At 35.0% G+C, this 26,779-nt stretch overlaps 1 protein-coding gene across 4 annotated transcripts in view; it reads right to left on the bottom strand.

Moving 5' to 3' along the window:
* The window catches only part of MYOF (myoferlin), a 71,533-nt gene that overhangs the window by 26,902 nt on the left and 17,852 nt on the right, over nt 1-26,779 (bottom strand). For 3 of the 4 annotated variants that reach the window (XM_068397549.1, XM_068397551.1, XM_068397552.1), the window contains exons 5-26: nt 25,584-25,668; nt 23,229-23,389; nt 22,577-22,705; nt 21,054-21,116; nt 20,891-20,941; nt 19,258-19,288; nt 18,674-18,789; nt 17,333-17,459; nt 15,918-16,021; nt 14,909-14,977; nt 14,750-14,793; nt 14,255-14,337; nt 11,985-12,023; nt 9,574-9,698; nt 8,978-9,094; nt 8,435-8,612; nt 7,490-7,614; nt 6,872-6,978; nt 4,459-4,651; nt 3,267-3,422; nt 2,307-2,438; nt 766-929 (exon numbers count right to left, since the gene is read on the bottom strand). In XM_068397549.1, the coding sequence (XP_068253650.1) occupies nt 766-929; nt 2,307-2,438; nt 3,267-3,422; nt 4,459-4,651; nt 6,872-6,978; nt 7,490-7,614; nt 8,435-8,612; nt 8,978-9,094; nt 9,574-9,698; nt 11,985-12,023; nt 14,255-14,337; nt 14,750-14,793; nt 14,909-14,977; nt 15,918-16,021; nt 17,333-17,459; nt 18,674-18,789; nt 19,258-19,288; nt 20,891-20,941; nt 21,054-21,116; nt 22,577-22,705; nt 23,229-23,389; nt 25,584-25,668 (2,399 nt within the window). The remainder of the gene's footprint in view (nt 1-765; nt 930-2,306; nt 2,439-3,266; nt 3,423-4,458; nt 4,652-6,871; nt 6,979-7,489; nt 7,615-8,434; nt 8,613-8,977; nt 9,095-9,573; nt 9,699-11,984; nt 12,024-14,254; nt 14,338-14,749; nt 14,794-14,908; nt 14,978-15,917; nt 16,022-17,332; nt 17,460-18,673; nt 18,790-19,257; nt 19,289-20,890; nt 20,942-21,053; nt 21,117-22,576; nt 22,706-23,228; nt 23,390-25,583; nt 25,669-26,779) is intronic. The other variant, XM_068397550.1, reaches the window with a different exon arrangement.

Below are 26,779 nucleotides of genomic sequence, written 5' to 3'. Positions count from 1 at the left end.
GAACTGGCACAACTCTGCAGTTGAAAACCTCTGACAGAGCAAGACTGAACCTGTTAGAGCTGGGGGAGGATTGACACCTCATGAATTCAGTCTGCCAGGTGAAGAACTGCCATATGGCACCACAACCTTAGGCTCTGAAAACAACCCCTGCCTTGCGTCAGTTTGAGAAATAACCTGGGACAGTTGCTTAACGAGGGCAATGGAACTTCTCAACATTTAGTGAAATAAACACAAAACCCATCCACTGTATGCGAATGACCATGCAAAGACTGTAATGGTGGTGGTACAACATGAACTGCAGATTTATACTGAATGTCAGGGTTATGTTTCTAACTACGGAAGACCTAGCTGTCTAAGGGTCTTGTCTGAAACCACCATAGCAGGATCTGAGAACCTCACATAGACACAAATGATCCTCACAGTAGCTTTCTAGGAAAGGAAAACTATTACTATCCCTTTTCTAATGATGAGGCACTGAGACATAGAGAATATAAGCAATATGCCCATCATCACATGGGGACTTCTAAACTGTAAGCTGGTTCCTAGGGAAATGGATGCATTCTTTCTGTTGTATGTTTTACTTTTTAAAAAAGGTGATGTTAATTTTAGTGTTACTAACTAGCTTTGGCTATTGGTTGGCTTTTGCTGTCCTAGAAAGCACAGCTTAAAATCTTTTTCTCAGCCAAGAAAACAGAGGAACATTTACTCTACACTCTGAGATTAAACTCCTTTATTCCTGCTTGCATAAAATTAAAAAAATCTGACCTTCTTTCAGGATCAACCATCCATTCTCCTTCCCACTCCCAGCCCTTTGGGGGAAGAAAGTACTCTCTTTTCAGTTTGATTTTTCCGGTGACATCGGAAAACTTGTGACGACCAACAAGTCCTGAGGTACCCCACTTTCCAAAAAGAAGAGCCTGATTTTCATACTGTTTGAGAAGAAAGAAAAAAAATCAATACTTAAGGAATAATAAAAAGCTTTTAGGAGAGAAAAAAAGATATTTATGTAACTGTTACAACTGAAACATTCTACTATACGTTTCCTTTTTCTGAAATTAAGTACTCCCTTCCCACATTACTCTGCAATGATATCATTAATTTCTTTCTTTCATTTTCTTCTATGCTGTCTGGTAAACAATGATTCCACTGCTAAACTAAACTGTCTTCTCAATTTAATGCCTCTCTACAACTACAGTCAAACTTCCTCCAAATTAAAGCTTTGTTAAATAAAATGCCATTATATTATTCAAATAAGTTTCTTCTGTTCCTTAAATGCATGATCCTCTCATTCTTTTCCATCTCAAATCTCCTCCTATTTATAATCTCCTCTTTCATAACGTGTAAAACTGAATTATAGTCTTATCATAGCAGCTACCAGTGGCATGATTCTGATGTCAGCCCAGTTTATATAGTATGTTTCCCTTTATGCTAATGGAATTATTTGTAGTTTATGATGTTCTTGACTTTTCTGCTCTTATTCCTGTAAAATTGTTGGATTGCTGTATGAAGAGCAAAAAATGAGATATTCAATAGCTTCTTAAACTCTAAACTTAAATAATGGCTTTGAACATCCATTGACTATTTTAAGTGACTTACTACAGCACTACTAAATATTTAAGCATATGTGCAATGGTGACACAAGCTTCTGTAAAAATGTCTTTTCTCATTAGCTATTATACTGATATTAGATTATATGCCCCATTAGGTGATGGGGCATATAAAAGACTGCTGCTTACCATTATCATAAAAAATCTCTATTATATGCTGTGGGACTATTTCAAGCATTTTTATTCCAAATTTGATAACTCTTACCATTGAAATGTTGTCATATTGTAGCCTTTTGTCAGCAGAATCTACTGGTTTTGACCAGTTTTTCCTGTAACTAAATTTCTACTGCTACAAAAGAACCATTATTAAGCAAAACCACTTGTATTGAAGTATCATTTGTAGAAGTGAAGAAGCAATTAAAATAAAAGGGTTATTCATATGCCAAAACATAATGGTCTAGATCCCAATCTTAATTACACTGATAAAAATCTAAAATAAATGTCTTTGAAATCACTGGAGTTAACCAGATTTTTACCTGATTAACCAGTTCACAATCTGGTCTGCTGAAGTTCATCTGGTAGGCACAATGGACTTGATCATTAATTGCCTTGAATGGGGTCTACTTGTTTCAGAATAATAAATACTATTCTCCCTTTCTGCCCAGCATGCAGAAAAAAAAAATTCAAAAGACCTCCAATTTCATTGAATTCCTAACACTCACATCCAAGTTTAAATTAAGAAAGCAATGACGGACATACCATTTCTGCAAAAACACTGAACGTTCCCTCTGCAAAGCTATTAAACTTCTTTTCAACTGCACTGAGCCCAAGCCAAATGTTAATTCGCAACTCCACAGGAATTTTGACATCATTTGTCTTGTCCTGTGGATACTGGCACATGAACAAAAAAAGTTATTCTTTGTTATGTTATGCAGGTATTGTAGCTTTCAGTAAAATATATACAATAACATAGAGATAGGAGTAATAATACATGATTTATTTATCTCTTCCTGTACTGCATTTCCTCAAAAGTCAATAATGAATAGTTCGGGAAGGAAACATTCTTTAAATGGCAGCTGTCTAGGGCATGTAAAAACCAAACACAGTAACAGTAGTATCATCCCTGTTCCTGTATATTCTCTCCCCATTTTCATCCAGCAATGAGTCTTTAATTATGGCAACAACGTAAAACTTCAGTGTTGGTGTTACGTGTTTCTCATCAGGAGATTCTGGAAATGCAGAGGTTAGTCAGAACGGTTCACTAAATGTAGAAGCAATGCATCATAACATGTGTGATAAGAGGGCTTGCATAAAAACATGAAGATATAGGCTTGTCTGCATTGAAGCATTAATCAATATAACTACTAGTACACTGATAAACTCTGTAAATGCTATTGTTCTACAGTCAGATTACCTTTTTTCTGCTTAAGTTTATTCCAATTAAAGTTCCAAATAAACTTAAATGGAGAAAGGCATTACTATTCAAGAGTAAGACTGAAGGCAGAGAGACATATTAGGGAACTTCTGGGTGTACGATGAGCTTTACATTACTGTTTTTCTGTGATATTTTGAAGAAGCTGTATGCAGCTGGCTTTTAATCTGTCCTGAGTTTTGACACCTCATTGATCATAATTTGTTTGTGTGTTCCATGCTCATGTCAGAAGGCATCACAGTTTAGGGAGTTAATTATTTTTTTAAGGGATGAAAAAAAAAAAGTACCTTTAAGAAGATTGTTTGGGTCTTTCCACAATATTTACCAGATGATTCAGGGCTTGTTGTGGAATACAGCACCTGGTGTGCAGGAACACGAGCATAAGCCAGTCTTTTCTCCCCTCGGATCATCCATATGATTACATCAGGCATACTGTTTTGTGGCTGTGGATTATTTGTGGGGAAAATAAAGTTAAGAACAGTAATTAATAGAATGTTAAACTAATCTAATGCTTAGACAACAGAAACATAAATTAGGATTTATGTCAAAGGATTTATCACTTAGAATCAATAATTAACATGAATAACATGAATTTATGATAAATAGAGGAAATTGTTTTACTTTGCAAGTAATGCAATATATAGTTCTGAAACAATCGTTAAAAATACCATTGAGATTGTTGGAAAGCAAATAAGTTTTATTGAAGAAAAACAGTTCCTCTATCTTTTTCAAATTTTTCTAGAGATATTTTGTATCTCAATTCCTTTATGGTGACTGTAGTGAGTGATCCCAAATGCTAATGCTTTGGATTGACCTGCCACATATTTAAGTGCTTGTAATGCTTTCAACATTAAGGGTAGATCGTCATAAGACTTTTAGCAGAAGACAGAAACAGCCTACTATCTTTTTGCAGCTTTGTGCACACCTTTGTAAGCTAGCTGCAAGTCTGCCAAATTAACGGCTTTTTTTTTTTTAAATCAGTAACTTTTCAAAGCAGAAGTGACAAAGAAAAAATAAAACATTTCTACAATATTGTGAAAACAAATTACGGGATAACCGAGATGAAAACTTAAAATGTTGCTGAAAATTTAAAAAACACAGAAACAAACAGGTTTAACTCTGTTAGGAGTTGATGCAGAAGTACACCACATATCCTGCAGTCCCTGAACCAGCAATGTGACTTGCAATTCTGGATGAAAGGAAAGGACAAAATACTGTCACTTTAAACAGAATAGAGTCTATTCTACAAATCACAGAGTGCTTATTTCCCAACACACGTTCTCAGTGAAGACAGCTAACCCACTAGAACATTATATTTAAGTAAATCCTAATTACAGAGGGGAACTTATTTACTTTCACAGCATCTAAAATTACTATTCTAAGGAGAGTGGATATTGCTTCAGCAGTGAACGTTACACCACTTTGTGTTAGACAGCTGCGTCTACACTAACTGAATCCCTGGTATTCTGTAGTACTAACCTCTTCACTCAGTTGCAGTAATTTATCCAACCAATCCTCAATTTCTGTCAGAGTGGCTTTCACATCAGTAGCTTCATTTCTCATCCTTGCTGCTGCTTCTCCAATCTGTTTGAGACACTTGAGGCGCAATTTTTCTATCTGAGTGTCAAGGACTGTAATATTAGATTTGCCTTCTATGAGGGGAAATGGTTTACTGAAAAGAGAATATTTATTATGGTTAATACTCTAAGTGGATTTTATTTAGCCACACACTAAATGCAGACATGCATACAGCAACAGACTGAGTGCTATTATTTCCTGTGATTCAAAACCATCGGAATAGTGCTGTAGCATCTATTTCTGCAGAGATTTCCACCTGACAAAGTGTTTACAGTAAGCAAGGGAAATGCTGTGCCTACAAAACAAGCACCAATGTAGAATAGCTCGCGGTGTATGCTGTAATGTAATTGCTGCTAAACAAACCAAGCAAAATCCATTTCCCTATATATTCAAATTAGAATATTATTGTCTCAGAATGTACATCTCAAAGATGAAATCAGTGCCTTCAGACCAAGATTATGTTCCCTTCCTTCACTGGAAATTCTCAGAAACTCAATATACAAATATGGCTTGTGTGTATGGCTAGTGTTATCTAACCCTTTGGCATCAAAACACAGAACTCTAAAAGAAACCCATGACACAGAACTTCTGAGTCACCAGAGGGCAGAGTAACTATTCAATGGAACGAAGAAATCCTATAACATCACAGTAGAGTCCAGGAAAAATGAGCTTTTTTTTGAGTTGGTGGAGGTTTGAGGAAAAGGCAGCTTTTCAAAGACCAATGACTATATATCCCTTTAACACAGTTCATTAAGAGGTCTTTGACATGATACTTCAAAAAAAAGATTTCAAAAGATACTGCCAAGTTTGAAAAGACTGACTCAACTCTGACCTATTTTTAATGACAAGTCATGCACTTCTAAGGGCTTTGATTCTGCAAAACCTTGATACTGACTATTGTGCCTTCCACTATAGTTGGTTCTACTAATCTGAATGCAAGTGCTGCCTGCCCTGGGTGCAAGTACTTACACACAAATCAAATGTACCAGATCAGAACTTCTGAAAAGTCACCTCATTTTAGGTTTAAATAGTGCACTGAAACTCTCTCAAACTCCTAACTCATTTAAACTTTAGCATTGCAAGGAAAATTGTTCTATGAATTCAACACAGGGAATGTGTCTTTGACAGGGTTCATGAGTTTGCTGAAAAAAACCATAAAGAACACTGTATCCAGGAAGCTCATTTCGTTGATATATATAGGTGCTATTGCTCCATAATTGTTGAGTGAGAACATATTTTATAAACTAATGGACTGAATTAATGACAGTGCAGATGTGTGTCAGGAGGATGTGTTGACATAACTGACATAAAACCTGAAGTTCCTACACTCACTAGATGGCTCCATGTGACAATAGTTTGCCCTTCACATTTTGCTTTCCTAAGGAATGTCAGTTCTTTCTCTCTGCTTTCTTCCAGATCAGAGCAGATATTCTATGAAGTTACTAGTTTATATTTTGACATAAGCTTTCTATCACATAATTCTTTGCTAGTGTATACTGATCTTCACTGTTTGCCTTTTCCTCTGTTCACTTTTATATTGGCTCTACAGCTTGATGAATTTGTTCTCTCATTTCGTGTTCTCTGTTATTTCCTCTAATTGTAAGATAATAACTGTTCTTTCATTTTCCCTTTCCTTTTCCTGTTCATCACCCACTTGGTTAATGTTTTTCAAGCGTCTCTCCCCACCTCAATGTCTCTTTCTATTAATGTCTCTTTATCATACAATTCCTTCCTCTCTATTTAGAATTTATTGTCCTTCAAAACCCTAAGTGCTGACTCCTATTGCCTTCACTGAACACTCCCATACACAAGACATGTTGACTAAAGGCTTATTCAAAAATATCATCTTTATGGCCCTTAAGCTCTAAATAGCTTTTAAATTTTTTCTTCTGGGCTTACCAGTAAACCATGGAATTTTTTCCCTCTTCAGTTTCAGCAATAACATTGAAACATGGGTAAACAAAAGGTACATGAGGAATTCTGAAGAAGGCAAGATCGTAGAAAGGCAGCAGCAATCCGCAATTTCACATTTTCAGAACAGTCCTGCCTTAGATTTTTTTCAAGAGATGCTGTTTTATTACTGTCAGTGACTAAGATAAAGGAGAATTACAAAACTAGATGGATGACTTCATTGGCAATATCCATGCTGTTTTACTACTTTCAGAGACTTTGGGAATTCCAGTTCTCAGGTCAGTTCATAGGGGTAATCAATTTTATAGTCCTTAGAATTTGTTTTCTGACTTAGTAAAGGCAATAACAAAGCTTCTGGGCAGGCCTAGAATGATAACATAAGAGATAAAAAAGGTACTTTTACCTCATATCTTCTGTAAGTTCATCAATCAGCTTCAACCACATCTCAGCTAATTGGTTTTCAGAAATTTTAGCCTGCATTCCTGATTTTAAGGTGGCTAAGTTGGATTGCTGAGGAATTGAAAAGAAAAGGATTTGCACTTACAAACTTTCATTGTGGTATTACAGTCAATATGAGTTTCAAGACTCCAATCTTATTTATTTATATGTATAAAGCGCAAATCAAAAGACTCGGATGTTCAAACTTGACTCACATTTAACAGGACTATTCCTTCTCACTGTATTTAATAATAAGTGATATTGCACCTAACTTCCAAAGCAAGTAACAGTTCTACAGACTTAACATGCCCCTAACCAGCACCAAGGACTCTTCCGTCCCGTGGGAATTCCCTGCAGATTCAAGCAGGAGAGTGTTGAGCCTTGCCAGAATACAGACCTATGATTAGCAGTGCCATTTGTTACACTGAGCTATGTTTAATTTTGAATAGGAAAAAAGGAGGGGAAAGTGTCAGAGAACTGTTCCACAATTTGCTCAAAATGTCACTTTTTGATTACACCTCTAAATGAAAAAATGCAAACAATGAAAAGCATATCAGCAAAAGAAAGATCGTAAGTGTCTTACCAGTCTTTCAGTCATGTTTAGGATTACATTCACAGGATCTAATCTGTGACTTATGTCCTCCCAAAAGGAAGTCAGCGTTACAACTGGCTTTGTGTTTGCCCATGGCAAGTAGTAATAATAATTACCTGGTGTGAAAGATTTCTATGTTAGAGTCAGAATTCACAGCAGGAATACATACTGTACACTGCACAAGTTGCTATATTTATTTCATTTATGTACTACAATTCATTCAGAACATACAAGCTAGTCCAAACTTATCAAAGGATTTGTATTTTTCAGCCACTGTAGCATCTGTTGGATGGTAAACTTTTACTTCAAATTGTTTCAAAATCCAATGGATTTTTTTCAATTAATTATCTGTTAATATGTTCATTATTCTTGTCCATAACTTACCAATGTAGACAGCACATTAATATAAGCATATGTCTGAAATAAAATATTCAAATAATTATTTTCCAGAGTAAACCTGATATTACTTCATTTAACACACAGAAAAAAAGAACTTCTACTGTTTGCAGTTAATAAAAAAAAAGTTATAGCCAAAATAAATTTTCCTGTGGTCTACCTAGGTTGTTTTCTTTTAGGCTGCCAGACACCTGGTTTAAAAACTAAGTTTTATTTTATTCTAAATCCAAATCCCTAGTTTTTAGATACCTGTAAAATAATGTGATTTTTTTCTTGCCAATTTTCCTGTGCACATCTAGTACACGGTCAAAAGATTTCACTGAATACCGTGAAAATTTCTTTAATAACCTCAGTAGGCTTTGCAGCATGTATTCCATAAATGTAACTTCATCTCAAAAGCTGTGGAGAGTCACACATTCTTTTCTGTCACGTTTTCAGTAAGTTTTTAGTGCAGTTAGGGCTGTCATTCCAAAGCTATAGAACAGCACCTCAAAACCAGAATTTTACATGATTGTATCCCCATACCAGCAGCATCCTTACCATCAAAAACAGCACGACTGTACTGAGTTGTTGATGCCAAAGGTTTACAGGTGGTATCAAACTTGTTGCCATAGTTACCAATGCTAACTTCAAACTGGATAGGCTCACCAGTGTCTTGCAGCATGGTAGCAGAATGAAATACAGCAGCCAGGCAGAACTTTCGTCTGCGCTGGTATTTCTACAAGAAGAAAATTTTTAGTTGTATTTCCATATTTGTAAAATAGGATCCACAATTATAGAAAACATTAGCAATTTCTTAATGGAAATAATAATTTTAATATTTTTACTAGTTTCTGAAAAATAACCAAAAAGATGTAATGTGTGTATAATAAATTACTGCATTTGAGATTATAAAAATGCTTCAAATTAACATTTCGTGCTATGAAGGTATGACATTTTTGTAGCCACACCATCAATAACCACCTTTCTTAATTCTGAGATTCAGCTCAATTGTTTCAATGTTAGTAAGATAGATCATTCTCCAAAAATAACCAGTCGAGGCACATCTCCATTACCAACACTGACAATAAAACAAGGATTTACCTCAACAACCAGTAAGTCATCATTAGGAATCATCTCTAACTTTTTATTAACAGGTTTGCTTTCAAGTATTGTAGATAGCTCAACCAGAATTCTCCCTCTATAAGCAACTCCTTCTCCCTGGAACATAATCACACATTGAATTCAATTTTATATATTTCTCCTAAAGTAGCATACTCTTTCTTTAGCTGTACATGATTCTGGCTTCACTGAAGTGTTCTCAGAAATTCTGCAGAGGCATGGATGTACACATTTGAACAAATGAAATAAAGCAGGTGTCTTTAATTAATGCTTGAAGTGAAAAACATGTATTTGTGAAAACAAGGAAATAAATACAAATGCATGCAGAGATGCAGATAGTGAAAATGATCAAAAACACTGCTGCTCTTTCAAAACCAGCTTTAAAATTAAAACAGATAAGAACAGAAAATACTATCATACTTCCTTATTAGTCATAAATATAAAATATTATTCAAAAAGAAACACCAAAGGGAATGTGATGTGAAACAAAAAAAAAACCCATTAAAATTAATTCAGTCATTGATTAAAAACAATTGGGGTTAATCTTTTTATTAAAAACAATGAATAAAGAAACTGACCTTTCCAAAGTTTAATTCATCATATGGGTCTGGGAATCCAGTGTATTCTCGTGGACTTCCATAAAAGTTTAGGTAACAAGGCCCAAATGTTGGTAAAAAGCCAACTTCAGTTTCTCCAGTGTTTACTAACAGAAAACAATACCATTATATCTTTGTTAATTATTCAGAGCCAGAAAAAACAATTAACATTACTATCAAAGCCAGTAGAACAAATGTTAGATATTAGTTAGGTATTAGTTATTAGTAAGGTAAGAACACTTTATTCTCTGGGTATACTATATGAATTTAAAGTAATTACACCAGTGACTGTACTTGTTCCTAACCTCCTTCTTCATTGTACAATACTTACTAGATACTACTAAAAAACCCACAGAATAAACAGAACTTCTGCCCCACTCCAAATATCAGGTTTTCATTTATGTGAAAGAGTAATACACTCATAGAAATAAGTGAAACTGAGTAAAACATTTGCAATCATTTAAATACATAGGCCATTGTTCTAACTAAACAGCTACAAAACGATGCACACTGTCGCAGAAAAAAAATCCCTACTGTTTAGCACAGTTAAGCCTACTGTTCTAATTTTTAGTATAATTTTTCTGTGGTTATACTTCAGAGTAAAACACTGAGTACTGCAAACTCTAATCATAACTGCTACAGTGCATTGTTTCTCACAAACTCCCTTTTCAGTAAGCTAAAATTCATACAAGACTGAAATTCTGCAAACTCAATTCTCAGTTAATTCCAATTACAATAAAATCTAATTTGTATACTATTCTTATTCCATGACTAACAAATCTAAATTTCCCAATGTCTTAATCTAGCAAAAAAAAAATTAATAAGGATTTAGATATTATTTGTCAGTTTTAATGGCTGAGCTAGGAAACTGCACACCAAATCTATTGTTTATTTTTAGATATTTAAGATATCTAAGAACTTGAAAAGGTATTTCCATTGCTAACACTTACTGTCATAACTTTGCATTTTTGAACAGTGTTCTGGTTTCAAACACATGCCAAGGCTATTGATTGATAAATTTGATGAGTAGTGCAAAGAGAATTAGAACAAGGTAAGCAACACACAAGCAGAAAAATACTGCATAATTTTGAGTGAACAGGAAAGATTCTATATTCTTTTTCTTCTTGCATCCTAGCTTTTGTCTTTGAACAAATGATCCTGGTATAAAAAAAGATGAGAACTGGGTTCTAAACCTTGCAACAGATATCACTTAGAGTGATGTGCAGCACAAAGAGGGATGCATTATCACAGGATAGGATGGCTGAGAGGTTATGCCTTGTATGACTTTGCCACTGTGACTACTGAGTGACACAAATGGATAATAAAAATGAATGTGATGTCCTGATGTAATTTCCTGTCAACACGAAGTCACATAAAATCTGCAAAATATAAAATCCAGATTTGCAGTTCTCTATTTTGTGTTTGGATACTTTCACATCCTTACATATGAATCAGAAACAGATCAAAATTGGAATGAAAAAATTCAGGCTCTTGTTGAAATACGATCCAATTTTTAAAAAATTCTAACACTGAACTGCTCACATCAAATTTCAATATGATGACATTTAAGGTACAGATCTGTAATTAATACATTTACTACATACTGATGCTAATAAATTAAACAGAATATAAAGTTAAAAACAAAACAAAAAAACAACCAAAAAAACCCTTCCCAACCTGGAATAAAAATAATAAATTTTTGTGTGTGTTTACATTTAAAATTCAATTGTTTACATTTAGAAGGCTGATGATCACGTATTAGAGAAAGCGATTGCAAAAAATTATTGCAGCCTGTAACTTAGTATTACTTTATTAAGAAAGAAAGATAGTAAATGAAGTATTTGTGCAGATGAATGTTTGTTACCTTTCAACTGCACTCCAATTGTATTTATTTCTCACTATATAAATATTTACCACAAAGTCTTTCAAAACTGGATGTCAACCTAGACAGTTATGTAAAAAGCCTTCTCTCCAGGTTTTAACAGAATCAGGTTTCATTATTCAGACTTTATTTATATAACTAGCTAAGCATAAGCAAAACAGCCACTAATTATTTTAGGCAGTTATTCTGCAGGGCTCTGCAGCTGCAAATGTTTGCCATCTCCTAGCTAAGTTAAAAATTGCAAGCCATTGTTAGACTAAGCACTTTATTGAAGCAACTGCATGCTCAGCTCTAAAACACAGCTTGAAGCACCAGCCAAACGGAAATATTTTCAAACCAGTTCCAGTGCCAAAACTGTTTTGGTTATGTTTGATACTCTTTAATCATAATGGTGAAGTCTTTTAGACAAGTAATTATTAAAAAATATTTTTTAAGATGATGGGTTTTCCTAGGCAATACTTCTCAGTTTGGGCAATGGAAAGCAAAATCAGTAACAGATGAAGATATAAACCTTCATATGATGAAGCCCCTGTTCCCGAAGATGAAAATTCTATATTATGAAAAGAGAAGTCGTTACATGACAAGTGACAATAGCATTTTAAAAACAAATACATCACAAAGCAATCTGCTTTTAAAACAAAGTTGAAGGCCTGAGGAAAAATAAAGTTCATTTGGGCTAGAATTTTGCTTCCTGATTAAAATATGAAGGTATTACTCTTCCTGTACAAATTCCAAAGGAAAAAAAAAAAGTATGTAGCTGACAAAATATATTGTTTTGATGCTTCTGTTTCAGCTTTGTGTAGTTCTCCTCCCCACAAAATAAAATATTATTTTAAAAATTATTTTAAAATCTTAAGAACATTTTAGAAAACCACTACATTTCAGGGCCCATTAGGATATCTTCATTCACTGAAGACCATATACTAGTTCAGTTTCCCAATCCTTTAGAAGCCAGAACAGGCTTCAGGCACGGCATTGACCTCAAGGGAAGATAATGTGTGATTTTACATGGAAATGGCTATTCCAACGTCAGTACCTCAGGAGAGAGAGAATCCAAATAAGATTTTCTCAGTTACTAAGTGCCTGTGTTTGAAGTATAAATGAGCTGTGACTCAGCAGCAGTTCAAGTTACACACTTATGTGGGTAGTATAAGTGATCTCTCCAGAGCTGGATTTTCCCCAACAGCCCAGCCCTTCTGTCTTTCATTTCCCATTGCCTTTTTCTGTAACCCTTTCTTTTGCCTTTGGTTGTGTGTGGGATATATGAAAAGAATGTTTGCACAAAGTCTTATTTCAACAGCAGTAGTTCTAAGAGGACTAGGTTATAAGCTTGAAGCTGTGTGACTGAAAATACAGTCCCATCTGTTAAGATAAAAACTTGGCTCAAGTCACTACAGGATTGGAGCCACTAATTTTTTTTTTAAACTCCTGACATAGCTACTAACTTAAGGACAAACTGGTCTGTCTCAGACAATAAGTACATACCATATAGATTTCATAAACACAACAGAAAAAATAGTAATTTATTGTGGCAATGGTGGAAATGGTTTTGAGCCAGTGTCCTTCAACCTAGTGTAGATAGTCAGATAAATAAATGTTAAGCTTGTTTATCCATGAACTTTACAATTCTGTATGGACAATTAATATGCCATACTATGTTCATTAAAAAGATAAAACATTTTTTCTGGCAAATTAACACAGAATCCTTGTCATGGAGCTGGCTCAATTGTATGAAAGGTCTATAAAAAGAAGAGATTATAGATATGGATCACAAAGAAATAATCAATAATCACAATATTATATTAGAACATAAATGTAACAGGGTTTTTTTTTAATATTTCCTAAAATCTTGGCACAAAAAATGTTTCTTATAGTAAAGAAGAGTTTTATTACAAAGGTATTGTCCAATGGGGACAACATGATACAACTTTATATCCTGCCTAACTAAATTTGTTTTCTTGCAGTTAGTCAGTTCTGGGTTTTAGATTTTATGAACTTACATATCCAGTCACCCATATTGATTGAAGCACGTAAGTTAATTGTCTGTGATCATAGCATTGCAATTAAAATCTTCATTCGTTGAAGCTACTAAAAGAAGGGTTACTAAGTAGTAATTTGGAGCACTCATGCAATGAGACGTGGTGCCCATTTCTAGTAAGCTACTGAGCAGAGCAGAGACTGATCCAAGTTCCCCCAGCATCTGAAAGCAGCCTAGTAGTATACAAGAAATGAGCAGGTGGTTCTAGATAGTTCCTGTAGGCTAACTACTCAGGAACATTCCCCAGCTTTTAGGTTCTCTTCCCAGAGAAAGAACAGACATGCTTACAAGGTGGCAAAAGAAGTCTACTAGTGCCCAATGAAGCAGTGATTCTGAAACAGTGACTGCGGATTGTTCCTAAATTATATGTCTTATTAAGTATCTTAGTAAATTTGCATATCTTTCTCATGATAGATTGTGATATGACATAGTTTTGTCAGTTTGGGAAAGTACTCACAAATTTAATTAATTCATTAACTTTATATATATAACAGAACACTGAATTTTGAATTAGTTACTTCTATTTCCATGATGATGTGGTTTAAACATTTAAATTTTAATACTTTACTTTGAAAAGTCCCACAGTATGTTTTCTAGGAGCATTGTTTTGAAAACTCCAGAAACAGATAATCTTATTGCCATGGAATTGAGGAACTACAGGAAAATACACTTAGAACACTGATCTTTGCTATTCCTTATAACACAAAAGAAGACAGTAAGTTACACACTGCTCTATCAATTACCTTCAACTTCTCCTCCAGAAGAAGCAATTTTCGAGAGACTTAAATATGTAGTTCCTACTACATCATTTTTTGTAAGACGATCCCTACAAAAAGAAAAGAAAAATATTTTATTTTAATATAATGCTGGTCATCCCACACAGAAGCAATCTATCAGTGACTAAGTGCACTCCAAGATGGTGTACACACATTTTATATCACCTGGAATGCTTTAATATTACTAACACAGCTTGTAATGGCTAGTTACAAAAGTGGGCTGTATCATGAAGAAGTCACCTGACTTTTACATTATCACCTAAATAGCAATAGTGCTCAGTGTTCACTGCACAAAATTAACAATACTCCCATGTTACACTAATCAGGTCTCTTGTAAAGAAACCATAAACTTGCTTAATTACTCTCATAGACTGTAAAAATACCTGACATCTATAGAACCACACTTTTCTTCACTTAATATAATTTACCTTGTCTAGTACTTTGATTAAAGTCATAACTCACCAGTCAACAACTGCAAGTTTTATTTTCTCACACATGGAGGGAAACTGAAAAAAAGTAATTAAAATAAAATAACCCATTACTTATTTCACTTCTGTAATGTTAATGGCCTGAGTTCCAAAAGGATGGCTGTTTTCTACAGAAACAAGAAAAAAAACTGACCTTGATTTGAAGATAAATAATTTGATTCCACTCTGGATTAGCATTTTTCTCAATTATATTTGTGCAAACCTGCAAAAAAATGAAATCAACTATACAGCACATCAAAGATAAAACAGACAAAAAAGTATATACTAGCTATGATGTAGGATAAATCATATCCTGTTTGGTAAGATGAGGGGTAGTAGTTGATGATGAATCCTGAATGGTTTATGCTGCAATGAGCCATTAGTTTTCAACTGGTAAATACTGCTAAACTGATCTGCATATGCAACATTAATGACTATTGGAAGGAAAAGAAAATTTTGAAACAGTGTTTAAACCTGAGACTGGAGATACCTTACAGGAAAAAAGCTTGTTATTTCCACTAGATACAATTTAATGTGCTTTCACACTAGTACTGATCTCTTTTTATCACAGCAGAGAAACGGGACAAAGGAATGACTTGATTCCAACTTGCTTTATGCAGATTTTAGAGTAGATGAAGAATATAGTCTATGGGAGAGCCTATACTATTTGCTAGTCATGTCTACTGACGATCCTCTACACTACTGGGTGTGGCAATCTGACTATATAACATAACAAAGGACTGACATTTTTCTTCTCAAAAAAAAAAAAGATTGGCTAGCAACGAATATAGGGTGTGCAGTTGTGCTTCAGCTCAAATTTGGTATTCTAAGGAACACATTAGTAATAAAATGTACAAAGGCTGTTAACCTGTCCAGAAAGACCTGTACTATCAGTTACAAAAAACAATCAGGAACAACCAGTAGGCAAGCAATCTGGCATGCATCAGTTCCTAGCATTTACTCATACATTCCTTTTATTAGTCATCAGCTTTACACCCACTCTCCTGTACCTTGTAGTTTGTCTTCATTTTACAAAGTGAACTTCAGGGCTAATGCTTTTTTATTTCCATCATTTCAGTAAACTTAAAAATTTATATTGGCATATGAAATCTATTCTCAGGACTATAATTAGAATGAAAAGATTCAGATATTTACTAAATTACCTTTTTCCCAGCAAAAGAAACTTCTACAAATGGATCTACCAGGTTTTTCTTGTCTGCTTCTCCTCCAAATATTTCCTTGACAGTCTGTGCAAAAGCATCATCCACTGGAGATGTGTCAAAGAAGAAATTAAGGTTTATGCTTTTTTATTATGATTTTATTTAATTTATTTATTCAGCGTAAATAATAAATTGCCCATAGCAATCCCACTGAAATCAACCAGTTTACAGATCTAGGTAGAGTAAAGTCTGATCTGATAAACAAAGTTCTGAACAGCGTTGCTGGTAATAATGGAGAATTTAGGCTTAGGAGCAATTTCAAGAATATAAATTTTTGAAACATCATAAGGAGTGCTGATGTGCTCCTGAATTTAGAGGCATAGTTGTATATGAAAAACACTATGCATGTACTTGTAGACATTGTCATTTGTTGTCACAGATACAGGTAAGAAATTATGCTAAGAAGGGATAAAAAGACACCTATATTCTATCAGAAAACACATAAGGCATATAATGAGAGAAATAGCCTTTGTCTCAGCAGTATAGGGTTGACACAAGTAAAATCTCACTAAACAAATTAAGGTCAAACTGCTTACAAGCTCCCCTGCCCTCCAAGGCTGTTTATTTAAGCTTATGGTGCTCAATTTATAGCCCACAAATTGCATGCAGCTTTCTGGGATACAGCCAGTTCCTAGTTACTTATTTCCTGTGGCCACTCAGGAGCAGGTTGCTGGCAATACAGACAGCCTTGGCCATCACAGCAGCAGCTGACTGATTTCAGCAGTCTTGTGGCCTTTCCCCCCATTGCAAAATAGCTGCAATTATGAGCACCTATGAAGAAGAATTAATGGATTGCTGGGAAGAGGAAGGTGCAGGGGCCATCAGCAGTACTACTTATCTACTAGGATCTGAATGGCCTTGGAAAAGAGGGCTGCAGGGAACCAGCTGTCTGATAACCTCTCAAAAGTGGGCAGGGATTGGGATCCAACAGGAAGTTGACACATGCACTGTATACTTGAGCTAGACATGCACAGAACATCCAGCTTATCTGCAGATCAACTGTACTTGAATGTTAGTTACTTGCATGTAACTTCTGCAATTGGAGAAGGGCTAATGAAGATGACCCTTTCCGACTACCAGAAGCTGTGTGGTCCACTCAGCAACAGAGGAACATTACTAATCTAATGGGTAACACATTATTATGTGTTATTAAATTATCCATTACAAGAATTAAGTAGACTGAGCATTATCAAAGGACTTGAAATGGGCTACTTAAACCATCACAGAATTATTGGCTCAAGTAACAATGTAAAACACTCAAGATGTTTTATGTTCCAGGAATGTTTCTGAACAGCTAACGCAAATATTTCTAATAGTAGTCAAATACACAGATGGACAAGTAGGAAGAAGCTATATACTTTGCGGAATGTCCTCAGCTCTGTAGATTTTGAGCAGGAAAGTGACCCATCGAAGTGCAATTCCAGCAGGTAATAACAGATTGCTCTCCACATCATCGCTTTCATTATCTCTTTCCCTTTTTTCAACCTGTTGGGACACAGAGTGGTACATAGTATTTGGTATATAAGAAAGACAGAGTAATGTACACAATTGAGGTGATTAGTTAAACTGGTGCCCACAATACTCTTCAAATAGAAGACTGTTGTCAGTTTCATTATAAAGAATGAGATATTATCAAATCAAGCCACAAAAATTAATTCTACCTAAACTATATTACTTACATTTTTATCTCTAAAGTACTCAATTGCAGAAGCCCATTATAATCACACTTTTAAAAACACATCATCATCAGATGATGATGATTTTGGCACTCGTACAATGCCAACTGCATGCAATTTTTGTACTCAAGATGAATATTGTGGTAAGGCATCTTACTGCAATTAGAAAATGCATATCGCTCTGATGATACAATTTAGCAGAACTTACTGCTTCCTCCTTTAAAAATAAATACGAAATAAAAGATTTCACCACAAATAACTAGACATATCCTTGTGATTTCAAGAGTCATAAGGATAGCAGAAAGGAAGAATTAATATGGAACAAGGCGATATTCCATGGTTCTGGGGACCATGTTATATTTAACTAAGGAGTAGCAGTATACAAAAATCTCAGGCAGGAAGAACAGCAGAACTTAAACTACAGACAATGGTCAAGTAAGAAAAACTACACACAGAAAAGAGGGCCTGTTTTTACCTTGACAGAACAGCAGACAGTTAAGGACTAGATTGTTAAAGCTACCTACTGCTTTCATATGCACCAAATTACTTGTGCCTAACTTGTATTGAGGGGTCTGATTTTCACCTGGCAAATATTTGGAGCTTTCTGGTACTCAGATTTCTCTATGGGCTTGTCTGCATTATGTAGTAGTAGTGGTGACATTCTTGACTTAGTCCTGGAACTGGTATCAATATGTTGCTCAGCCTGATTAGCTATGCTAAGGAGAGTTATGTATTAGCTTGCATGCAACACCAGGCTATCTCTACTTCTTCCACGATGTGAAGAAGTATCTACAAATGGTAGATCAACACACGCAGACCTGGTCCAGAGGTTGCTTAATTGGACAAGATAACAAAATAAGCTTTAAGTTAGCCACTTAGTACTGGATGCCCTTAAAACAACTTGTCTTACTTTTAAATACTGCTCACAGAGTAAATTATACAGTATTCAAAAAAATGTTGGAGGAACATAAATAAATATCCATGGGGTGGAGAGGGGAAGAAAAACATTTAAATGAAACTTACTGGTGGCTCATCTCCAGTTCCCAGGACAAACATGCTGACTTTTATATAGCCTTTAGCTCCTGAATTTGTATCTTCAGGATCACTCAGCAAAAGCCATTTTCTCATGACTGCATGGCCTAAAATAAAACAACCACAACCCGCCCCCAGTAATATCCATTACAAAATGGCAGAAATTATAAAATCAAAGTCAACTGTTCCAAAAGCATGCTTTATCCTAAAACTAATTATTTTTAAAATTCATTCTGTCCGAGACAGGTCTCAGTAGTGCCACTCAAAACAACAAATCTAGTGGTGTTAAAATGTTGTGGCATACTAATTCAGGGACATAATTATCAAATATTTTTGCATTATTTTTCACATTTTAGGTCTTTGATACCAAAACTAATATCCAAATTTTAGGTGCTTGTACGTCATCTTGAAACCACTGAAAGGAGTTATATATTGTTGGATTTTTTATTAATATTTAAAGCAGCAATCTCAAATAACTTCCCATTAATTTTCTTCTTTTACTTCAGAAATTTAATGAGATGTTTCAGCTTCAAGTTTCAAGCTAGGAAAGAAGCTCTGAAGTAACTGTTACTTACCAGGCTCATCATAAACATAGCCAATGTCAATCTGAAATAAAGATCAAAGGCATTACCTCTGAAGAAATACCAAAACAGAAAAATGCTAGGGCAACTTCCCTCAAGTTTTTCATGAGTACTACTACGTTGTTCTCTTATCACAAACAAAAGAAAGTTTACATAGCATATTCTTGGGAGGAGAAAGAGAAAATGCCTTACATTGAAAAATGAGGGATTTTGAATGGATACAGCAGCCAAGAAGAAAATGCAAGAAAAGATGTATTAGAACTAACAGCTGTAGTTACTTTCTTCTCTCCTCAGATCTCCAGCTTTTTCATTTATCAGAGACAGAAGATGGGGCTAGCTTACTGCTTCTTGAATTCCCTACATTCCCCCATTATTTTATGTTCAGACAGGCTTTTCAGAACTCTTTTGTTTCTATTTCCTGCTCACATCTCATCCTTCAGTTCCAGAAATGAAGCTTGTTTTTTTAATGAATAATTTATTTTTTTGTTTTATGAAGATGATGGGCAATTTTTCCCCCCACTGTGTCAAACCTGGACAAGATTGCACATATACCATGACTGTATTCATTGTATCGGATTTCAAACATGCTCAGGAATGTAAATATGTTTGCTCGTGGCAACTGCGGCTAGTATTCCTTGCAGGTAAAGTCTGAAAGGGTGATTTTCTAGAGAGAATTACCCTTGGGGTTTTCTCCTGGAGTGTGTGCCTGCAGGAACAGAAAGTAGCTGAGTGACATGCTGTCACCTGCTTAGTGAATGATCAGTCCTCCACAGAGCAATATATCACTGTCTCAATCACTAAAAATTACATAGATAATAAGCAGTGAGAAGCAAAAGCAATTAGCTTTGTGGCAGAAACTGCTTCATTTAGAAAAGGGCACTCTTCCACACTTGCATATTTCTGAAAAGCTGGTCTAGAGACCTACTGAATTAATACAGTACAAAATAAGCAAACAGAAAATACAGCCAACATTGATATTGGAAATGTTACAACAGGGGATCCCAGTAGCCATTACAATTGTCATGTGTATTCTTTGTCTGTATTGCTTTAGGAATACCTTCAACAGGCAGATGTCTGCCTCCCAATATTGACCATAACAAACACAGATAAAGACAATCTTACTAATATCATCAGAACCACAGAAATTACTTTAACTAAGAGACTTTTCAACCATCTCTTTTAATTAACAAACTTCTGACCAAAGGAACACCTTTCCACATCACTTGAGAATGTGTACCTTTATGCTGCCATGTGTATCACTACTCTGCCTATTAGCTACCTAATAAAATTATCTCTTCAAACCCTACCTCATACCAAAAAATCACCCTGATACCTTTTGAGGAAAAAATTTACCTTTTGGTAAACATTTTTTTCTCTTGGATGCAAGTTAGAGAACTTGGTACATAAAACATACAATTTTCTTTAACAATAATCTTCTACTCAAATAAGAAAACTGTTTACTAGTGCTTTAAGCAAATGGTCTCTAGTATGAGAAGCAAGACATCATCAGGTAATTCTTTGACCCCACGCCAAAGTAGTACAAATTTAAACATTTAAAACAAGTACTTAAAAAAATTATTTCAGTTTATTTAATTTAGTCAAGATATGGAAGTTGTTTCATACCCACCTTAAATTCTCCCATTAGACAGTCTGCTCGTAGAGAATGAGAATCATACACCTAAAAAGACAGACAAGCATGAAACATAAATGTTCCTAAACATCATATTGAAATGGCCAGACAATGCTATATGCATCCAGCAGCCTTTGGAACATGCATCATTTTTTCTTACCCGAATGCTAACTGTTTCATCAAGCAACTCTAAAGGAGTCATGTGGACATTGTAGAAAAATATCTGTTAAGGTAAAAACAAAAAAACTCTCTCAAAATGACAAACACATAATTCTCTGGACAGAAAATGCAAAAACATTATTTTAAAGAGGCTTGTGAAGCATGCCTGCTACAGTACTTTTATGCTGCCTCCTTGCTGGACACATTATATGATAATTTAGCGCAGAAGAAAAAACTAAATTTATTAAATAAACTTAGTACCAAGTAGACAAAAGACAGTCACAACTTCCAGTTGAATGAATGCAGTGCTTTTGCCCCTTCAGCACTGCCCTTGCTCCTTGCTTTGCACTTCACATTTTCCTCAGTGAAGCAACTTCGGGAGTTATAAAGGTTGTCCATTTTCCAGGACATTCAATCCTGGTCTGGCCATCTTTGCTGTAGCTGTCAAAAAGGTCTTGTTTAGGACTAGTGGTGACAGTGATTGTAATGATTTGCATCGCTGAAATTCAAGGCCACAGCAATAAATCTGATAGTTTGACAGCATGAAGATAAATGTACTATTTATTAGCTTATTTGTTTTATTAATAGTATATGCCTCACTAAGTTTGGTCTTTGAGCCCAGCTATATGCCAGTCAGTACCTTATCCAACAAAAAGGAAGGGTACATAAACATCGTCCCTCTTATTCCATTTTTAGCCCAGTCTGGATACTGAGACTGCCTGGAAATTGATTCAATACAAGATGCAACTGGCTTTCTCCCTTCCCTGGTTTTTACCACTGCTTCATAAATCTTGACTGCTACCTACAGCTTAGTTCAAGTCTCAAAGTTTTATAATTTCCTTGGTTCTGCTTGCATGTTGTTAAACATGCTTGCCACCCAGTTCCAAAATCTTCTGAATTTTCCACACATGTCCAGATAATGAGTTATCCCTGAACATTCTCTCTATTAAGCTTAAGCTTTGCAACATTAGTCTTCCAGACATGGGATCATTCATGCGTCCCTTATACGGCTTTGAATTCTCTCCTGTATTTCAGTGTGTTTGATATACAGCTCCCTGTCTGGAAAAAGAAATCTAGCTGTGCTTTTACAAATCATGGGTAGCAAGGCAATGACATTTCCAGATTCTGTGTGGCAGTCTTATTGACTCAAAGCATTGCAGTGAAAGCTCATTTGCACACACCATAGAGGTCTACAATGATTCCTAATAAATTTTTCAGTGATTTTATAACCTGCACACAGCTATACAAAGTCATTACTATGTCACATGGCCAACTGTATCAAAGAACATGCTCCATGCATCTCAGCTGAAGTCTGACTTCATTCTAGATAGCCAACGATAGAGATGTGTTTAGTGATGTGAATACATAAAGAAAGGGACTGGGAACTGCAAAATGCATATTAGCCATAATTACCCTCAAGTATTCACAAATTCTTATTCATTGATCATAATGAAAGCTGTAATAACTATTTTTCTACATTTGATAGAACCAACATTTCAGCTACAGTGTTCTTATGCCACTCACTTCATCAAAATATGGGTTGTTTCCTCTTTTGATTCTTGTTCGGTGTGTCTGACCGCAAACATGGACTTTGACTACTGGTTTTATGTTATTTCCAGGCAACTGACGACCTTCAATGACTCTAACACGAATCTGAAAAAAAAATTTTCAAATATTTGTATTAATTCATTCCCTACAGTATCTATCATCCTGGTGACAACAATTTCTTACTATACCACCAAAAAAGTTAGCCAACATCTGAAGTAGCTGGCAGATATGGACTGGACAGACTTTTCAAACTTAATTATGATAGCAAGTATAATTATACTTGAATTTTACAAGACAAGTTAGGAATAATTATTTCAGTAATTTTTTTTTTTTACTTGCTTTTACTACTTATTTTTAAAGATGCTATTGTAGTTTGAAATCTATACAACTATACAATAAATAAGGTTCATCTAGATTTCAGTCAGAACTGTACAAAGTTGGACATTGCTGTAAGAGGCAAATTTGAAGAATACTTTTGAAATACAGGCTTTCAAATGAAGAGGCTAATTGTCTCTACAGTGCTTTAGATTTGCAGAATCTGACATTAAATTATGCTCAGGCTATGTGAAAGGAGCAATGTCATGCCAGGCAGAAAAAGGGAACATGCAACATTTAATAAATCTATTACCTGGAAATCTTGTGGTTTGTTAGAAAGGATTCTCCGTGTTTTCTTTCCTTTGGTGATGCGTTTAGCTAGCTGGGCTTCCTTCGTGCCACTTGGAACTGTTGGTGTGATACCACCAACTGGACCATCCAAGCTATCCTCATAACCTCCATCATCTTCTCCATCTCATACAGTAAAGAACCAGTGCAATTAATAAACAAATAATACAGCTTGATGTTAAAGTTACAGGAGTAAGAGTCTGATATCCAAGAGTTCCACCAAAATTGTATTATTATCTCATTTCAACTTTTTTTTTTGCTAACCACATGCTTCCAGCTCCTTTTGAAAGCTAGTCATTTTAGCCTGCTTAAGAACAAATTTATATCCTAACCAAACTAACTGCAGATCCGTCCCTCTTCAGGATGCAGAGTATCTAATACAATTCCCACACACTTTTTTGAACCAACCAATCGAAGTTTTAGCAAAGTACAGTTCAGCTGTAATCGTCACCAGCCTAGTTCACAATACACTAGAAGTGATTCATTTTATTCCAGTTGAAGCTGTTTCCCTGCAGTATGACTAGGCTATAGCATAGCATTGGTTTTTACTTCAGAATCTTGAAAGCATGAGGACATTTAGGGTCTGCCATCCAAAATAAAACTCCGAATCCTCCTCTACAGCGTTTAACTGTGGGATAAGTTAAAGTTTCTTAGTAAGCCTCTTTGACAGTTCTGAAATCACAATACCTCTGTGGAAGACTGTTCTACAATCACATGACACTACAATACTGGATCATACAGTGAGATGCCAGTATTGCGAAACAGGATCCATAAATATCTAGACCACAAAGTGTGTCACTCCCTTGTGTTTCCAGCTTCTTTTCTTAACTGAAGGACAGTGACTATGGTAAAATCTACAGGAATAACAAGCTGTGTCTCTGATGGTTAGCATTAACAGAATGTTTGTTAACTTTATAAATTAGTTTGCCAACACAGGGTGATGATCACTTTGCATAATGAAGTCCTCAGTGATCTTTCTAAGAGACGTATAAAAACACAGAGATTGACATACCACGTATTTTATAACCAGAAGACCCCACCTCCCCAACATGTCTCAAAATCCATCTGCCTGGATGGATCCATGCAACTGATTGATTACACACTCTGAGTTAGCACTTAATTTTTAATTTCTGAAACCGAGCTGATACAATCTCAGCTGTGGAGGTAATTTCATTTCATGGGAAATAGGTATTTCCAATAATTAACTAACGTGTGTTTGATAACTTGCACTGAAATAATTTTCATGCAGTTGCTGGATACTAGCTAAAAACCTGCCGTGTTTTATTTTACCTGTATTACCTTATAGCTCAAGTACATTTTTAAAAAGCTATCAGAATAATCTCACATAAGTCAATTTGCAGTTTTAGCCTTCAAGTCCACATTTCTATAAAATTATTTCGAAGTGTAGTAATTTAACACACAGCTTTTGTGTTTGCACTACCTATCCTTCCACTCCCCAACAACACCTCTCAGTGAAGTCAGTGGAATCGAAATTTCCCCCAGAAGACTCCTCATTTCAATTTTTTTCCTTTTTATGTTATTATCTATCAGCAGATAATGATCAAATTGATTTATTTCTCCTCAAACATATAACATTTATTACACTTACTTATTTCTGCACAAACACAGCCTGGATATTAGGGTAATTATTTGCCTGTCAACTGCAAAAACCTGTTGTTACTTCACAGTTCTTTTAAGTGTTTAGAAAACCAGAGGATCTCAAAAACACTCTCAGCAAAAGTCTGGTTAATATATATAGAGACCAAAGAATATTCCCTACTGATCACAATATTTTATAGGCTAGTCAAATATCAAGCCTAATATAAGATACAACAGTGTCTTTCAAAACTTACTTATTCTACAGGAAAAAAAAAGTTTAATGATTTAAGAAAATCTTTTCACAAAGCTCCCTGACATTGAAAGTAAGAATATATTTTTCCAAAAATGTGACTTCCCTGCTTTTTGGTTAGCCCTAGCATTACAGCAGAAAACTGCTGTTTCCTTGAGCATTCAGAAACCTTTCTTTCCTAAACAAAAGCCATTCTGAAAAGCTTTTAAGCAATACTATTCTTTTGTAACCTGATTCCACTGGAGAAAATGATGCTAAAAACCATTCTATGTCAGGAAATGCCAGTTTTCTTCCCAGCTGTAGTTCTGAATCATCCTTAGTTTCTTTAAAATCACTATCTGGCAGTCTTGACATGCTTGCTTCTGGTTACATTTTTTTCTGATGAACAATGCTGTTGAATCACTTTCTTGCCTTATCTTAAATATCTCCATGATCTTTTAACCATGACGATCCGAGAAAAGATTGCAATACCTTCTTGTGTATTGGTCCCTCCTGGATCATTTGGATTTGCAGGTCCAGCTGGTGGCTCATATCCTACTACCAAATCAATTGTTGCCTATAGAGAAATACACGTTTTTTTATATAGCACACAGTATTCACAACAATTGATTTACAGCAGTAAGTTGTTCTAACACTGTACACGAACAGTAACTATTCATAGTCACAGCACAGTTTCTAACAAAATTTCAGCTATTAGTAAATTAATAAACTGTTATTAAGCTATAGATACATACAAACAATAAAGATTACACAATTACGCAGCTAATGGAATAATCTTTAAAATAATATCTAACAAATGGAATCACTGTGCTTATATTTAGAAAAATCTGTCACAATACAAGTATATAAGACGTTCTACAAATGTTAATTTATTTAGTTTCACAGTATTCTTGGCAGACTAGGTGACACCCTAAATTTGCAGATGGAAAAACAAAGGCAGTGAGAAATAACACTATCTGATCAACAACATAACAAGTCTGAACCATGAGTAAAATTTCCTGTCTATCTGGCTCTTCTAATTGCTTGTTCATACCTCCATCCTAGAAGAAAAACACTATGTCATTTCCCATTCTAATTATAGAATTGTCTTTTTTTGTGCTTGACTGCGGTTTTGGATTATTGAACAAACCATTATTATTCCTAGTTGCCACAGTAACATGAGGAGTCAGCAAAAAAAGCCCAACCCTGTGACAAACTAACCATGATATTAAACTACAGCTGATGAGATACTGAAATTACCCTTAAAGCCTCTCATTATTAAGTATACTAGAATGCAATATGAAGTGCCTTAACAGCTAGACTGCACAAACACAGTAAGGTCCCAGTTCTAGAAACTACTTAATTAATAAGTTAATAACCAGTTAATAACTCTGTTAAATTTAAACACGTGCTAAACCAAGTTAAGCAAGTTCTTGTGTAACTTTCTGAACTGAGCTAGCAGTGAACATGTACATGATTCTGTGCTTTCTGGAATCAGTGCTATGACACAGGTGGACATTAGAAAGAATACAGAAAAAATGTGCATGTGGGAACTCCATCTGGTACTTAGGGAAACACTCTTTTTCAACATCAGACTGATTTCCATGCATACTCTGTGGCCCATAATATTTATAACACGTATATACAAATACGTAATACATACACAGAAAACAATTTATCTAACTTAA

The sequence above is a fragment of the Nyctibius grandis genome, chromosome 4 (assembly GCF_013368605.1).
Source record: "Nyctibius grandis isolate bNycGra1 chromosome 4, bNycGra1.pri, whole genome shotgun sequence".
Lineage (NCBI taxonomy): Eukaryota > Metazoa > Chordata > Aves > Nyctibiiformes > Nyctibiidae > Nyctibius > Nyctibius grandis.
The sequence above is the reverse complement of the archived record's forward strand: the minus strand, read 5'-3'. Positions and strand labels throughout refer to the sequence as shown.